This window comes from Hyaena hyaena, unplaced genomic scaffold (assembly GCF_003009895.1).
Source record: "Hyaena hyaena isolate Hyena2069 unplaced genomic scaffold, ASM300989v1 scaffold_235, whole genome shotgun sequence".
Lineage (NCBI taxonomy): Eukaryota > Metazoa > Chordata > Mammalia > Carnivora > Hyaenidae > Hyaena > Hyaena hyaena.
In genome coordinates, this window is record NW_024080867.1 from 1,121,331 (window position 1) to 1,138,537 (window position 17,207).

Sequence of the window (17,207 nt, forward strand, 5' to 3'; positions counted from 1 at the left end):
CCAGCTGTGACAACCTAAAACATCTCCAGACATTTCCAGGTGTTCCCAGGGAGTATAAAGAATCACCCCTGACTGGAAGCCCTGTTGGAGAGATGGTGCTGAGACAGGCCTGCAACCTGGCCTGCGTAAAGTTAAAACTCACTAGGGCTGGGTATATGTCTGCCTGAATATGATCCAAAAATCTATGTAGTTGAATGAAATTGGGAAGAAATGGTGGGGCTAATTACAGAACTTAAATACTTGTATTTGGAACAGGGTATGCTCCTGTCCACCTAAGACAGTGCTTCAGAATCTCCCTGGACCTGAGGCTCATCTAGACCTGTGTAGCTCCTGTACAGGGGAAGTCCTGTAAGCTTCCACATAGACAGGCCACAGGGGGTGGTTAGGGAAGGAGACCAAACCTGATTTAGTCGGCAGAGTGTGCTTTGGTACCAGTGAGACCTTCTCCAGCTATAGGTGTCTTCTTTCATAGATTTCTTTCTCGACCTAGAGAAGAGTTTTTCTTGCTCACCTCCATGGGATCCTGATTCTAAATGCACCATATTCAGCAGGGCGTAGTGCTCCTGAAATGTCCCTATTGGTGACACTTCAGAGAAAGGGACTGCTCCCCTTCCTTGTCTTTTTCAAAAAGCTGTAGAACAGCTTTTGTCTGAAACGTCTATTGATGACTGACTTCCCTTCTGTAAAAGTTGGAAAGGGCTAAAAAAAAAGTTGAAGCTTCTGATAGCTTCTAAAATTAGATGTTAGTCAAGTGGTACAAAGTTCCAATTAATGCAAAATGAGTGAGTGAGTTCTGGAGACCTAACTATACACCGATGTGACAACAGTTAATAATGCATCGTATACATGAAATTTGTTGAGAGACTTGACTTGATCTCAAGTGTTCTCGCCACAAAAAAAAAAAAAAAAAAACTACGGAAATGGCGATTATGTGAGGTGATAGGTATGTTAACTAGCTGATTAAGCTTGATGTGATGATTTCACAAGGTACGTGTATATCAAAACATTAACTCCTACACCTTAATGTATACAATTTGACAATAAATACCTCAATGAAGGTGAAAAATATGAACCGTAGTTTCCGGTGTTTAAACCTGTTGCAGCCCTTTGTTTCCGTGTATATAGAAACTCACTGCTTCACCTCTGTTGTCATTGCCCTAGCCTCAAAGATGTGTCCCCGGCGGATGCTTATCGGGATTTCTGCGTTGTCTTTCGTGGTCATGAAACACTAACCCATCTGACCCTTCAAGGAAATGACCAGGATGATATGCTTCCCATATTGTGTGAGACCTTGAGACACCCCAGATGTAATCTGCAATGCCTCAGGTATATCTCACCACCACTGAAAACCCCAGCACATAAACAGAGCTGCCTCAGGCTTCTACAACAATTCTGTATAAATTAGGAGGGTGTGGGAAATCCCTTATTTCTGCTTAGAAACTGTACTACTCAGGGCACATGTCCCAGAACAGAAAATAGGCTGGGAGTTTAGTTTCCACTTGTATTGATCATTGAACAACCTGGGTAACTATCCATAAGAGCCCCAAGTCCAAAGAAACACTCAGAAACTTGATATCTTCCTCCATCAGAGGGGACTTGTTGATGACTTATGTCTCTCTTACGTTGTGATTCAGAATACCCGATTCTGTTCAGACTCCTCTGTCCAGGCAAGGATGCTTTGGGAGCATCAGGTTTCCCCTTTCTTGTGTTGAGAGAACCCCCCTTTAGGGACGTTCTTCACATGATTGCTCTGGTGATGATTTTCATCATTCATCATGGGGTTCCACTGATTCCCACTTGACCACGTTTGAGCAGTAATAGGAAGACCGTTTAAGGTGATCTGTGGGTCTCAAATTGCAGTTTTGCCTCTACTGGTATGATCTTGGGCTGTTGAACTAGGTCTTATCACCATCAATAGGTTGGAGTAATGCACATCTCACAAGGATTTGAGGAATGAATGAAACCAAGTCCAAGCAAACAAGTATTCATCATTGCATTATGGATAGTAGCCACTATCATTATTCACCATTACTAAGACCTTCCTTTCTTTTCCTTGTGAGGATTCCCCAGGAAAAGAAATTACGCAATTTGAAGACTTCAGTCATTAACTTATTTCTCAAGGAATAAATGGATACCCACAATGGAAGAAGAACACTCTATACAAATTTGGCTTCTTTTATTAGAAGCCATTAAACATTCTCTTTTGTGTTCCAAAGCCTTGGTTAACTTTGATTCCTCTATTAAGAATTAGACTCTAAGAGAAAAAAAAAGTGTTTTGTTGGGTTTTAGTAAGTTTTAGCTATGTGGTACACAGTCCACTTAGCACTTCATGTCAATTGTCAACCTTAATAAACACTCAACATGAGGGTAGGACTTATTTCCAATTTAAAGATGGAAATGAGGTTTGATGTTCAGTAAGTTGGCCACAGTATCATATACCATAAATGGTAGAACTAAGATTTTCTTTTTTAGAAACCCTACTCCAAAGGCCATAATACACATAATGGCCCCAAGGGAAGTTGCATTTGTCCGTGGTAAGAATATCTCTCTCCAGGAATAGGGTATGGGTCCCTTATTGCCTGGTATGCTTGATCGATTTGAATTTCTAAATAAATAGTTCTCAATTTCTGGTCTCCAGACCAGCAGCAGCTTCATCACCTAGGAACTTGTTAAAATCCAAATTCTTGGGTCGCACCCAGATCTTCTGAATCAACTTCTGAGTATGTGGCCCAGGAATCTTGCAGGTGATTCAGGACACCCCAAAACAGAAATCAGTGGATTCCACATCCAGAGTTTGAGGACTTGCATTTCTAAGTATTTGCCAGGTGGTGCTGATGTGGCTGGCCCAGGGACCACACTTAGACAGAGTCTGCTCCACATAATTAAGTCCAGGACCTGACATAATGGAGTGGAATGAGGGGTAAAACTGGAGACCGTTGTCTATGGTTTGGTTCTCAAGAATGACTTGTTCCCATTTCTCCTGCAGGTTGGTATCTTGTTCTGCCACTGCTCAGCAATGGGCCCATCTCTCCTCCTCCCTCGAGATCAACCAGTCCCTCACATGCCTGAACCTCACAGCAAATGAGCTTACAGATGAGAGTGCCAAGTTGTTGTGCAAGACTCTGAGACACCCCAAGTGCTTACTGCAGAGGCTGTCGTAAGTACCACCTCTGTTCCCATGGAACATCTCCCTACTAGGTCTGGGGCCACATAGGGAAGAGCACCGGTGACCCCTGGATTTGCTCGGCCACCCATATGGGACCTCCTACTGATGTGGGCATCTGGTTTCCCCTTCTGGTCCCAAGCAAGTGGTTCATGCATCTTCTTCTCTCACTCCTGGTCCTTCATGGCTGTGAGCATTAACCACGTGATGAGAGAGGAAAGGCATTACCTAGAAGAGCTGTATACAGCTGGGGCCTCAAGCTGTTGGGGATGGCCAAGAAAATGGGTCTTTGGAAATGTTCTCGCTGTCTTACTGCTTGTGTGGTGCTTTGGCAGGTTGGAAAACTGTCACCTTACAGAGGCCTGTTGCAAGGAGCTCTCTTCTGCTTTGATCGTCAACCAGAGGCTGACACACCTGTGCTTGGCAAAGAACGCTCTCGGAAATGGTGGGGTAAAACTTCTGTGTGAGGGCTTGAGTTACCCCGACTGTCAACTACAGACGCTGGTGTAAGTCCGTGCTGACTATATGTATGTGCATTTGTGTATACTGGATTCAAGTAGGACAGATGCAAGCATTTACTGATTCCTCTGAATACCCCAAGTACGTTGCTGATGGTTAGATCTGGTGAGACCCAGTGGTGGAATAAAAAATACAAGAGGGGAGTCTGGGTGGCTCAGTTGGTTAAGCATTTGACTTCAGCTCAGGTCATGATCTTGTGATTCACGAGTTGGAGACCCGCGTTGGGGAGACTGCTTCAGATTCTGTCTCCCTCTTTCTCTGCCTCTCCCCCACTCATGCTCTACCTCTCTCCTTCAAAAATAAACATTTTTTTAACAAAAGAAAAAATACAAGACATAGTGTCAATAATCTATAGGGATTTGAGGGATGTTGCTAGTTTCCAGGTTTGTTTCTTTTTTTTTAACCTTAAAAAAATTTTATTTTTTTTACTTTTTTATTTATTTTTTTAATTGTTTATTGTCAAGTTGGTTTCCATATAACACCCAGTGCTCATCCCCACAAGTGCCCTCCTCCATGCCCATCACCCCCCTTCCCCTCTCTCCCCACCCCCATCAGCCCTCAGTTTGTTCTCAGCATTCAAGAGTTTCTCATGGTTTGCCTCCCTCCCTCTCCCCAACTATTTTCCCCCTTTTTCTCCCCCATGGTCCTCCGTTAGCTTCCTCCTAATCCTTCTATACGTGCAAACATATGGTATCTGTTCTTCTCTGCCTGACTTATTTCGCTCAGCATAACACCCTCAAGTTCCATCCATGTTGCTACACGTGGCCAGATTTCATTCTTTCTCATTGCCATGGAGTATTCCATCGTATAGATAAACCACATCTTCTTGATCCATTCATCAGTAATTTTTTTAATGTTTATTTATTTTTGAGACATAGAGCACAAGCAGGGGAGGGGCAGAGAGAGAGGGAGGCACAGAATCTGAAACAGACTCCAGGCTCCGAGCCAGCTGTCAACACAGAGCCCGACATGGGGCTCGAACCCACAAACTGTGAGATCATGACCTGAGCCGAAGTTGGATGTTTAACTGCCTGGGCCACCCAGATGCTTGTGTTTTTTAATGCGTGTTTTTAATATCATGTAACATAAGCTCTATCTGCAAATGCGTGTGGGTAAAGTTTTTTGCCAACTATCTCAGTATAATCCTCCATGTTAACACTAAAGTCACAGGGCAAATTTTGATAAAGGAATAGAGCTACATTGTTTCTATTCAGAGATTCTATTCCGTGTGAACATCTCTGGTGTTCTTGCTGTCTACAAAATCGCCTGTGTCAGTAACTGTCAGCATTTTTAATAAACCAGTTGTAATCTAGGATATGCCTTACGGTACCCAACATCCAAAAATTACTCACTCACTTTAAATCCCACAAAGCATTCAGCTTGTGGTTGGAGAAAAGTGGAAAGAAAGGATTTTACCCTGCTATCTAAATCCCCAAACACTAAAATAATATAAAATTTCATAGGAAATAAGATATTACCCACCCACTAGTTCTATCTTCAAACCAAGTTATGTTACGTTACTACCATCCAAGGCATCTAAACAGAAAAAATAGTGATGGCCAACATTTATCAAGCCCCTGAATTAATTACTAGGTGCTGGGCACTCTGCTAAGGTCATGTCAGAGATTTTTTTTTACATTTAATGCCCCAGCCCTTATAAAATTAATACCTGTGTCTCCAGTTTGCAGTTAAGAAAACTAAGACTCAGACATTGAACGTCATCGTGTTTGCATCCCCCTGGAAGGTGTGACTCGGGAAATATAGGTCTAATCTTCTTTTTGGGCCTCCTCTGTTTCTGTTTTGTGAGCCATGCTCCCACTTTACTAAGTTGTCATAACTTAATTTCATTTGACTGTCTTGTTTGAGTCTTCCTCTGTTACCCCATAGTTCTGGGAGTTTCTATCAATTTACAAACCTCCAAGCCAAAGAGGTTTATGTTGGTTCCTCTCAGAGACTGTGTATGGCTGCCCATCCCTAGATAGATCACATGACTGTTACTCCCTGAGGTCTGGCCATGTGACCAATACTGTCACTCAGAGTTCACTGAAATTAAAAGGTGGCAGCATTGGTGTTCTATTAGTGCTGTCACAAATTACCATGAACTTATCAGCTCAACAGTTTGTATACCTCATAGGTCAGAAGACCAGTATACACAGGGCTGTGTTCCTTTCTGAAGATTCTAGGAAGGAACCCATTCTCTCAGTTATTCAGGTTGTTGGTAGTATTTGCTTCTTGGTGGTTGTAGGGTTGGGGTCCCTGCAAGCCAAGAGCCAGCCTCAGCCCCTAACAGTGACTCCACTTCTTAGTTCATGGCTCTCTCCCTCCCCCTTCAAAGCTGGCCGTAGTGGGCCAAGCCCACACATTTTCTCTCTCTCCACTTCAGCCAAAAAGGACTCCTAAGATTAGGTTCAGCCCCTCTGTATAGTGTGGAGTAACCTCGCCATCGAGGTCCTTAGTCTACATCTCTGCAAAGTCCCTTTTGCCCTGTAAGGTCTGGAGATTAGGGCCCAAACATCTTTGAGGCCCATTATTCTATGAAAGTAGCCGTCTCTGGTTTTCTGCTAATATTAAGCTCAGAACTCTAATAATAAACTAGGGGAAGGCAAAAAAAAAATATTTTTAATGGTTAAGAAGTTCTGATATCCTGTGATATCTAGGATCTAGTGCCAGATTTGTCCAGGTGAGAACTGGTACCCTCCACCTATATGGTACCACCTTTCTAATAACTGGATTTAGGAAGTATAACTGGTCCCTTCCCCAAATAAAAGAGATTGCAGGCCAGGGCAAGATGGATACTGTCTTCTCCCTAGTTAGGGCAGAAATAATATATGCCACTTGTATGAGTTTCCTAATTGTTTCTGTAATGAATTGTCACAAATGAAGAGGCTTAAAACAACACAAATTCATTGTCTTAAAGTTCTAGAGGCCAGAAGTCCAAAATGAGTTTCACTGAGCTAAAATGAAGGTGTCTGCAAGGTGGTGTTCTTTCTGTAGACTCCAGGGAAGGATCCATTTCCTGGCGTTTTCCAGCTTCTAAAGGCACCTGCATTCCTTGGTTCATGGCCCCTTCCTCCATGTTCAAAGCCAGAAGCATAGTGTCTTCAACTGTCCTTCGGTCCCTGTTATCCCGTCTCCCCCTGCTGGCTCTGACTCTTATGTTTCTTCTTTATAAAGATCCTTGTGATTACATTGGCCCACCTGGGTGATCTCCGCATCTCTATATCCTTAACTCAATGGCACCTGCAGAGTCTCCCTTACATGTAATGTGACATATTCACAGGGACCAGGGATTAGGATTTAGATGCCTTTGCATGTGTTAGGGCAGGGGGAGGGGGCAGCCTATATAACCACTTATGTAGTAATTGTAACTCCATCCATGATTTCATTGCCATGTCTCATTGTCTGCAAGCTTGTGTACAACCTGTGGCTTGAGGCCGACGGTCCTGGCTTTGGTGCATCTCATCAGGGTGGACCCACAGAGTTTATTTTCTTCATGTGATTGGTTTTTAGGCTTTGGTACTGCAGCATAACCAGCAATGGCTGCCATCATCTGTCAACCCTTCTCCAGCAAAATTCAAGCCTTACACACTTGGATCTGGGGCTGAATCACATAGGAATTACTGGACTGAAGTTTCTGTGTGAGGCTTTGAAGAAGCCAACGTGTAACCTCAAATGTCTATGGTAAGTTATGTTTTTTAAATTTAATTCTATTTTTTTGTGTGTGTTTTATTTATTTTTTTCTGAAATAATTTTTTGTCAATTTGGTTTCCATATAACACCCAGTGCTCATCCCCACAAGTGCCCTCCTCCATGCCCATCACCCCCCCTTTCCCCCACCCCCATCAGCCCTCAGTTTGTTCTCAGCATTCAAGAGTCTCTCATGGTTTGCCTCCCTCCCTCTCCCCAACTATTTTCCCCCTTCTTCTCCCTCATGGTCCCATACCACCCTGAATGTGCCCGATCTTGTCTGATCTCGGAAGCTAAGCAGGGTCGGACCTCGTTTGTACTTGGATGGGAGACCATGTTTTTTTAAAATTTTAATCTGTAGCTGAAATAAAATAGTGTAGCAATCCCCCCACCCCCACCAGCTCTAATATAAGAGATTGGAACAAATCAAATTATTTTTTTAGAAAAGTAAGATAGCAGTTTTCATAACTTTTTTAACCCCAAAATTTGTAGGCAACCATAAAAGACTCCAAATAGCCAAATCAGTTAGTTCTCACAAAGAACAACAAAGCTGGAGGCATCACACTTCCTGATTTCAAACTATTATATCAAAATGGTATGGTACAGGGGTGCCTGGGTGGCTTAGTCAGTTAAGCGTACGACTTTCACTTAGGTCATGATCTCGCGGTTCGTGGGTAAGAGCCCCGCGTCGGGCTCTGTGCTGACTGCCAACTCAGAGCCTGGAGCCTACTTCAGAGTCTGTATCTCCCTCTCTCTCTCTCTGACCCTCCCCTGCTCACGCTGTCTCTCTCCCTCTCTCCTAGAAATAAATAAAAAATATTTTTAAAAAATGGTATGGTACAGGCATAAAAACAGATACATAAACCAAAAGAACAGAATAGATGGCCCAGAAGTAACCCCCCACCCCCATATGTACAGTCAATTAGTCTTTGATAAGAGCACCAATACTCAATGGGGAAGGGATGATTCCTTCAATAAATAGGGCTGGAAAAAAACTGGATATCCACACGCAAAAGAATGAAATTGAACCCCTTACACTATACACAAAAATTAAATCAAAATGGGGCACCTGGAAAGCTCCATCAGTTAAGCGTCCAACTTCGGTTCATGTCACATCATGAAGTCACTGTGAGTTCAAGTCCTGCGTCGGGCTCTGTGCTGACAGTTTGGAGCCTGGAGCCTTCTTCATATTCTGTGTCTCCTCCTCTTTGCCCGTCCCTCAGTCACACTCTGTCTCTCTCTCTCTCTCAAAAATAAATAAATAATTTTTTTAATTTTTTTTTTTTTTGAGACAGAGGAAGAGCACGACCAGGAGAGGGGCAGAGAGAGAGGGAGACACAGAATCCAAATCAGGATCCAGGCTCTGATCTGTCAGCACAGAACCCAACATGGGGCTTGAACTTAATAACCATGAGATCATGACCTGAACTGAAGGCAGATGCTTAACTGACTGAGCCACCCAGGTGCCCCCCAAATTTTTTAATTTAAAAATACATATATTAACTCAAAATAGATTAAAGACTTAAGACACAAAACTATAAAAATTCCTAGAAGAAAACATAGGGCAAAGGCTCTTTGACATTGTTTTTGGCAATGATTTTTTGGATATGATGCCAAAAAGCACCAGCAGCAAAAGCAAAAGTAAACAAGTGGGAGTTCATCAAACTAGAAAGCTTCTGTCTACCAAATTAAATAGTCAACAAAAATGAAAGATGACCTACAGAAAAATATTTGCAAACCATATATCTGATAAGGGGTTAATATTCAAAATAGATAAGGAACTTCTACAACTCAAGTTTTTTTTAATGAGACCTAAATAGACTTTTTCCAAATCAGACAGACAAATGGCCAACAAGAACATGAAAGACTGTTCAAATTCACTAATCATAGGGGAAATGGAAATCAAATCCACATGAGATATCCCCTCATACCCTTTAGGATGGTTGTCATCAAAAAGAACAGAGATGACAAATATTGGCGAGGATGTGGAGAAAAGGGAATATTTGTGCACTGTTAGTAGGAAAGTACATGGGTACAGCCATATGGAAAACAATATGAAGACTCTCAAAGAACTAAAAATTGATGTATCCTATGATCCAGGAATCCCACTTCTGGGTATATATCCAAAGGAAATGGAAACAGGATCTTAAAAAGATATCTGCACCCCCGTGTTTCTTGAAGCATTATTCACAATAGCCAAAATAGGAAACAACTTAAGTGTCCATCAACAGGATCAGATAAAGAAGATGTGAAATATATATACACAATGGAATACTAGCCATGAGAAGGAAGGAAATCTTGCCATTTTAGATAACATGGATGAAACTCGAGGCTAGAAGCTAAGTTAAATAAGACAAAGACATCACTTATATGTGGAATCTAAAAGAGCTGAGCTCATATAAACAGAAAGTAGAGTGAGAGTTACCAGGGGTTGAGGGGTGGGGTAAGTGTGGAGGGAAGCATACAGACTTCCAGTTAAAAGATGAAGAAGTTCTGGGGAGCCTGGGTGGCACAGTCGTCTAGGCATCTGACTGGATCTTGGCTCAGGTCATGATCTCATGGTTCATGAGTTCAAGCCCTGCATCAGGCTCTGTGCTGAAAGTCCAGAGCCTGCTTGGGATTCTCTGTTCCTCTCTCTCTCTCTCTCTCTCTCTCTCTCTCTCTCTCTGCCCCTCCACTGCTTGTTAATGTTTGTTCCTTCATTTCCTCCCTCCGTCCCTCCCATACCCCTCCCCTGCTTATGCTCGCTCGCTCGCTCTCTCTCTAAAATAAAAAAATAAATAAAGATCTTAAATGTTCTCACAAAAAAGGAAATGAAGATGATGTGTCCGGAAGGAGGTGTCTGCTAACACTACAGTGGTAATCATGTTGCAATATATCAATGTGCCAAATCAACACATTGCCCGTCTTAAATTTACACAATGTTTTGTGTCAATTATATCTCAATAAAGATTAAAGAAAATCTCCAGAAATTTATACCTTTCAACAATAAGAAATAAGATCTACGCTCAGCAAATCTAGTGTTCTCAAAAAAAAAGTAATTGTGTGAGCCGACAGATGTAATTAACTTGACTGTTGATCATTTCACAGTGTGTATTCAACCACATTGTACACCTTAAATACGTACAACTTTTATTTGTCAATTATTCATCAGTAAATCTGGGGCAGAAAAGTCACTAGTGTGCTTAAAGGAATACTCTCTAGTCTAAGCTATTCAAAGGATACCAGTGAACCATTTTAAGTATGCAACACCTAAGGCATCAAGAAGTAACCACTCCTGCCCCAGCTCCCAGCCTCCAGAGAGATGTGCCTCCTCCAGCAGATAAATGGCCTCGATTCACTTCTGTCTCTCAATCCCACATGAGTTAGATACCATCGCTCAGATGCACTGGAGTCTGAACCCTACCTGTGAAGGACCTTCAAATGGTAACCGGTTTTCTGGCCTCTACAGCACAAGATGGTAAGTCATGGTGTTCAGCCTCTACTGAGTAGCAGAAATGCTTGCAGGTTTGAGAATCCCAATACCCAGGCTGTATCTCAGACCACTCCATTTGGGATCTCCACAAGTAAAACCCAGACAGTGGTATTATTAAAGCTCACTGCGCAACTGCAATTTGCACTGGTAAGGATGCCGACTGAATAAATCCTCGAGATCGCAGGTGGGAAACCACTGGTCGTTACGATTCATGACATGTGCCTGTTTCCAGGAAGGTGGTGATGTAATGTTGACAGGGAGGCGGCTCTCCTAACCGTGTGCTCTACTGGCATAGGGAAGTATCTAGTCAGCTGTAACTTCTTGATGGTATAATCTTGGTTGTGCATTTTAGGAAATAGAGTTAGTTGTGTCCATCAGAAAAGTTGGTTATGATAGTGAAATATGTGTGCATCATCCAACATGCCAGGAAGTATGCTAAATGTTTGATATTACTTTTAGCTTCTTCCAAATCCTGGGGTAAATTTCAGTGTGTGACATTAACTCATATGTGTGTGTTCATGTATGCACAAACACCTTGAACCTTTGTACAATATTTGCTCAGAATGAAATCCCTCCTACATCATCCTTTATTCTTTTTTTCTTTCAAATATCAAATCTAAGCCTTTTTATTATTTAAATTCAAGTTAGTTAACTCCTGGCTCTAGGAATAGAACCCAGTGATTCATCGCTTACATATAACACCCAGTGCTCATCCCAAAAAGTGCCCTCCTTAATGCCCATCACCCACTTAGCCCATCCCCCACTCACCTCCCCACCAGCAATCCTCAATTTATTTTCTGTATTTAAGAGTCTCTTATGGTTTGCCCCTCTCTCTGCTTTTGTCTTTTTTTTTTAAATATTTTTATTTATTTCTAGGAGAGAGAGAGACAGCATGAGCAGGGGAGGGCCAGAGAGAGAGGGAGATACAGACTCTGAAATAGGCTCCAGGCTCTGAGCTGGCAGTCAGCACAGAGCCCGACGCGGGGCTCGAACCCACGAACAGAGAGATCATGACCTAAGCAAAAGACGGACGCTTAACAGACTAAGCCACCCAGGCGCCCCTCTCTGCTTTTGTCTTATTTTCCCTTCCCTTCCCCTATGTTCATCTGTTGGGTTTCTCAAATTCCACATGAGTGAAAACATGATATCTGTCTTTCTCTGACTTAGTTTACTTAGCATAATACTCTCCAGTTCCATCCACGCTGTTGCAAATGGCAAGATTCATTCTTTTTCATCGCCAAGTAATATTCTGTTATATATATACCACATTTTCTTTATCCATTTATCAGTCAATGGACATTTGTGCTCTTTCTATACTTTGGTTATTGTTGATAGTGCTGCTATAAACATTGGGATGCATGTGTCCCTTTGAATTGTCATTTTTGTATCATTTGGATAAATACCTAATAGTGCAATTGCTAGGTCATAGGGTAATTCTATTTTTAATTTTTTGAGAAACCTTCATACTGTGTTCCAGAGTGGCTGCACCAGTTTGCATTTCCACCGGCAGTGCAAAAGGGTTCCCCTTTCTCTGCGTCCTCACCAACATCTGTTGTTTCCTGAGTTATTAATTTTAGCCACTCTGACACCTGTGAGGTGTTATCTCATTATGGTTTTGATTTGTATTTCCTTAATGATGAACGATATTGAGCATCTTTTCACGTGTCTGTTAGCCATCTGAATGTCGTCTTTGGAAAAGTGTCTGTTCATGTCTTCTGCCTATTTCTTCACTGGAATATTTGTGGGTTTTTTTTTTTTTTGGTGTTGAGTCTGGTAAGTTCCTTACAGATTTTGGACACTAACCCTTTATCGGATATATCATTTGAGAATATCTTCTCCCATTTTGTTGATTGTTTCCTTTGCTTTGCAGAAGCTTTCTATCTTGATGAGGTCCCAATAGTTCATTTTTGCTTTAATTTCCCTTACCTCCAGAGACATGTCAAATCAAAGCCTTTTTAAAATCTTGCTATCTGGGGTGCCTGAGTGTCTCAGTCATTAAGCATCTGACTCTTGATTTCGGCTCAGGTCATGATCTTGCAGTTCAGGAGATCCACCCCCAGATTGGGCTCTGTGCTGGCAGTATGGAGCCTGCTTGGAATCCTCTCTCTCCACCCCAACCCCACTCTCTCTCTCTCAAAATAAATAAACATTGATTATCCTGCTACCCTCTTTCAGATATTTAGAATCTGTTCTCATACCCCCCACGCATACTGATAGCATCGGGGTTGTCATCTAGTCTTCAACCCAGTCTGCATTCTGCCTTCTCGGTCTCCCTAGTTTTTCAGCCGAGTGCTAAGAATAACTTGTAATGTGTAACTCCCATCATGCTTCTGCTCAAAAGCCCTGATGGTTCCCCATCTCCTTCCCAAGTAAAATCCAAAGTTTACAATGGCCTAAGGGCCTGTGAGATGGCTCCCTCTTATCCGTGGCCTCACTCTTAGAACCCTCCCTGATTTCACTCTCTTGATTTGTTATTGATTCTGGCTTCCTCAATATTGTTTTACATGATAATTATACATGACCTCAGGGCCATGGTTCTTTCTCTTCAACCATTGTAGTGAGTGCCCCCCAGCTTCTCCCTTTATCCTGTGCCCTTCATAACCCTTAGTGGATATGGCACACTACATACATCTATTTCCTATTAGTACAGGAGCTCAGAGGGAAGAGATTTCTGTTGTTCCTTGTTGGACCCCCAACACCCAAAAGTGTGCCTGGCATGTAGGATGGTTTCTGTAAACACTGGTTGAATGAATTAACTAATTTTTGTGTCTCTCCTATAGGTTGTGGGGATGTGCCATCACCCCCTTCAGCTGTGAGATTCTCGCGTCTGCCCTCAGCAGCAACCAGAGCCTGATCACTCTGGACCTGGGCCAGAATTCTTTGGGGTATAGTGGAGTAAAGATGCTCTGCGATACCTTGAAACTTCAGCGTTTCTCCCACCGGACACTCAGGTATGATCCTTCTATTCCTCACGGTGTTTGCTCCAGGATAGTAGGTGTGCAGGAGAATATGCAAACCATAGGGAAGTGTGGCTTAGACATCTACTGCTAACATCCATCTTTTATCCATTGATGTTTGGTCACCAGATAATTCTCCATTGGCCCCTTCTGTTGCTTTGGCCAGTAAGATGAGTCAAAGGGTGAAGCCCAAACTCAGTCTGAAACCAGAAGCTAATTGTAGGGGGCTCCTCTAAGCGAGAGAGAGTCATGGTGGCCAGCCATTATTGTGTGAGGAAGATCAGACTCTCGTGTGGTTTCTTGAAAAGTTTGTGTTGGTTACAGAGGTCTGGCAGTGAGTCCGCCTTAGAAGCACATTCCCTGAAGTGAGTTCACCATTGAATGAGACAAGTCTGTGTCTTCTTTTGGTCATCAAAGCAAGCTGTCATTGAGTTGTGCTGTTTGTTTACTTGCTACCATGGCAACAAAGAACCCTACAACTCTTTCTTCTTAGGTGTGTGGGAACTTTTTTTTTAAAGTTATTTATTTATTTTTGAGAGAGAGACTGAGTATGAGCAGGGGAAAAGCAGAGAGAGAGAGGGAGACACAGAATCCAAAGCAGGCTCCAGGCTATGAGCTGTCAGCACAGAGCCCCATGTGGGGCTGGAACCCATGAGTCATGAGATCATGACCTGAGTCCAAGTCAGACAGTCAACTAACTGAGCCACTCAAGTGCCCCAGGTGTGTGGAACTTTAAATTCCCAGGTGCGACATAGACAACTGATGACTTCAAATGATAATTATGTAAAAGAAACTAATTAGACATTTGCTTAACATGAATATCAGGTAGCTTGCTAGTCTAAGGAAGCTGCATGTAGAGTCTGAAGTTTGTTTCTGATTTTAGCCCCTTTTTGGTGAGCTAGCTCCCATTTTATATAATATAAGTGAGTTCTAATCAAGGTGTAAAACCCCCACAAAGATATTGAGCTGTTTATTTAGACCATCAAGTCAGATGTTCTCTCCTCAGTCTGTGAATCTCAAGATGAGCGATTTGGATGGGGGCTTCTTGTAGAATCGCAGATCCTAGATAGGCATAGAGACCCTGAGTTCAGAACTTGGTTTTTAGTTCTTTGATTGTATCAGCTATCTCGTTTCCTTCTGAGATGCTCTTTTAAGTTAACTGGAATCATTTTCTTTTGCTTAGAGACAAAGAGGCCCTCTCATCACACCTCAGTCTTAGAGCAATACCTTTATATATTCCAGTGTGGTTCACACCTTGTTTCTGATTCCTTCAACAGTTTTGACCAAACACAGGTTGACTGTGGGAACTTTTTCTGTCCTTAAACTATAGACTATGACCAACCTCCTACATTCACGAATCGACACAATTATATTTGACCTTGGAGGGTCATATTGAAAATATTTTGAAGGTTGTTGGCCTTTACTTTAGCCAAAGTTATTTTTATTGTGATTTTCATATATTAAAACATTCTGAAATTATCACCATCATCAAGCTAACTAACGCTTCCATCACCTCATAGAGTTTTACCGTGTGTGTGTGTGGTGAAATCACCTAATATCTACTATCCTAGCAAATTTCAGGTATATAATACAGTATGATTGTCACCATGCTGTACATTAGCTCTCCAAAACATACAACTGAAGCTTTGTTGTATGATTGTATTGTGAATCTTAAACAGCAAAGCAAAAAATTGGTTAATATGCTAGCAAAACCAAGGGTTCCTTGCGAGCTCAGTCAGAGAGCATGCGACTCTTGAGCTTGGGACATGAGTTCAAGCCCTACATTGGGTATAGAGATTACTTATACACACACACACACACACACACACACACACACAAACTAGCAAAACCAGGTCTACAATGCCAACAAGAAACATGGCAGCTAATATCTTCAGTCACTTACTTTTCTACATGTTTTTGTTTTAATTATTCCCTTTCCCCCACCTCATTCCCCATGTACGTGAATGAATATGGTTACCAAAAGGTGAATCTTACAACTGAGGCTGCAGTTATCACAGGCCAAATAAAGGTGATGATCAGCTAGTATCACGTAGCCAAAGGGGACACAGATCTGGTCTGACTGACTTGGTTCAAGTGTGTATGTCTCGTCCTCAGTCCACCAAATAGAAGTTGCCAAAGTGAGCTGTGAAGTAGGTAGGTGTTAGAACTAAATCACAGACTTCTCCATCAATTCCATCTCCCCAAGAACAATATGAGAATCACCCAAAATTATCCAGGGATCTTAGAACCGTTAAATGTTAACCTGGCATTATCTCTTTTCCCTATCAAATCAATATGGAACCCTACTTTATGGCACAGAATAATCAATAAAGACTTCCTCTGTCCTAAAGCATAACACTTAGAGGCTCTTGGGTATTTGGAGTGAGTCTCCTTGAAACAACAAGAAACCTTCTTTTCACCCCCACTGCACTCCAGGTTGAGGATAGATGAATCTGATCCTCGAATCCAGAAACTGCTGAAAGAAATACAAGAAAGTGACTCACAACTGACCATTGAGAGTGATAAGCAAGATCCAAACAACAGACCTTCTTCATATGACATTTTCTGAATCCCCTGGAGTTATTCATTCTCCAGTAAAGTCTGAGATTGTCAAGGTGACAGGGGAACTTCCTCTGAACCCTCTCAGTGATGTTAGGTACTGGGCCAGATGTTCTTTTAGCCTCAGGAGTGACTTTGGCTTCCATAAAACACACACAAGTGACTTAGCTCTGTTATGGGCGGAATGTCTGTATCTCGAGTCTATCAAGAAAAATAAAGGTGAAAGCATTCATGAAAGAGGTTGTGTTTAATACTGGATTCTGAACAGACTTAGACACAAGATACTTTATTTGGGGAGAACCTAGCCCAGCAGGGAAAGGGGACAGAAATGTTTGTGATCCCATTGGCCCTTTCACTTTGCCAGTCACTTCCTGGCTCTGGCATTTCTTGATGTGCATGGATAGCTGTCTATAGGTCTTCATCACTGAAGTATTTCTCCTACAAATCCTACAATATTTTGTAGCATTCTTCAGTACTTTAATGAAGCACATAATATATCACATCGTTGCTCTTATTAACTTTTTAATAATTTCCCCCTTACTTACAGAAAACATAAGTTCATGGTGTGCAAACTCCTTCCCCGTCTAGTACTTATTTCATTGTGACCTACAGAATCCCAAAATTCCTTAAAGCACTAATTGTTAAGAATTGCTTTTTTATTAAGCACTAATTTATAAATTATTCTTCCAGTCATCCTACTTTTTTGTTTCTTCCCTGGGTTCCATCAGTTCATCGTTCTCACCAAATATACCACGTTCCCAGATGTCCCTTTCACACCACCCTTGAATGTGCTTGTATGTCATCTCCATGATGTCACTGCGTACTGTGTGGGATCCTGGATTTTCCC

At 42.1% G+C, this 17,207-nt stretch overlaps 1 protein-coding gene across 1 annotated transcript in view; it reads left to right on the forward strand.

Annotated features, from left to right (window-relative positions):
* The window catches only part of NLRP2 (NLR family pyrin domain containing 2), a 39,564-nt gene extending 22,988 nt beyond the window's left edge, over nucleotides 1-16,576 (forward strand). Inside the window, exons 5-10 of the mRNA XM_039244086.1 lie at nucleotides 1,162-1,326; nucleotides 2,987-3,157; nucleotides 3,499-3,669; nucleotides 7,193-7,363; nucleotides 13,625-13,795; nucleotides 16,238-16,576. Of these exons, the coding sequence (XP_039100017.1) occupies nucleotides 1,162-1,326; nucleotides 2,987-3,157; nucleotides 3,499-3,669; nucleotides 7,193-7,363; nucleotides 13,625-13,795; nucleotides 16,238-16,370 (982 nt within the window). The 3' untranslated portion in view covers nucleotides 16,371-16,576. The remainder of the gene's footprint in view (nucleotides 1-1,161; nucleotides 1,327-2,986; nucleotides 3,158-3,498; nucleotides 3,670-7,192; nucleotides 7,364-13,624; nucleotides 13,796-16,237) is intronic.
* The last annotated feature ends 631 nt before the right edge of the window (nucleotides 16,577-17,207 follow it).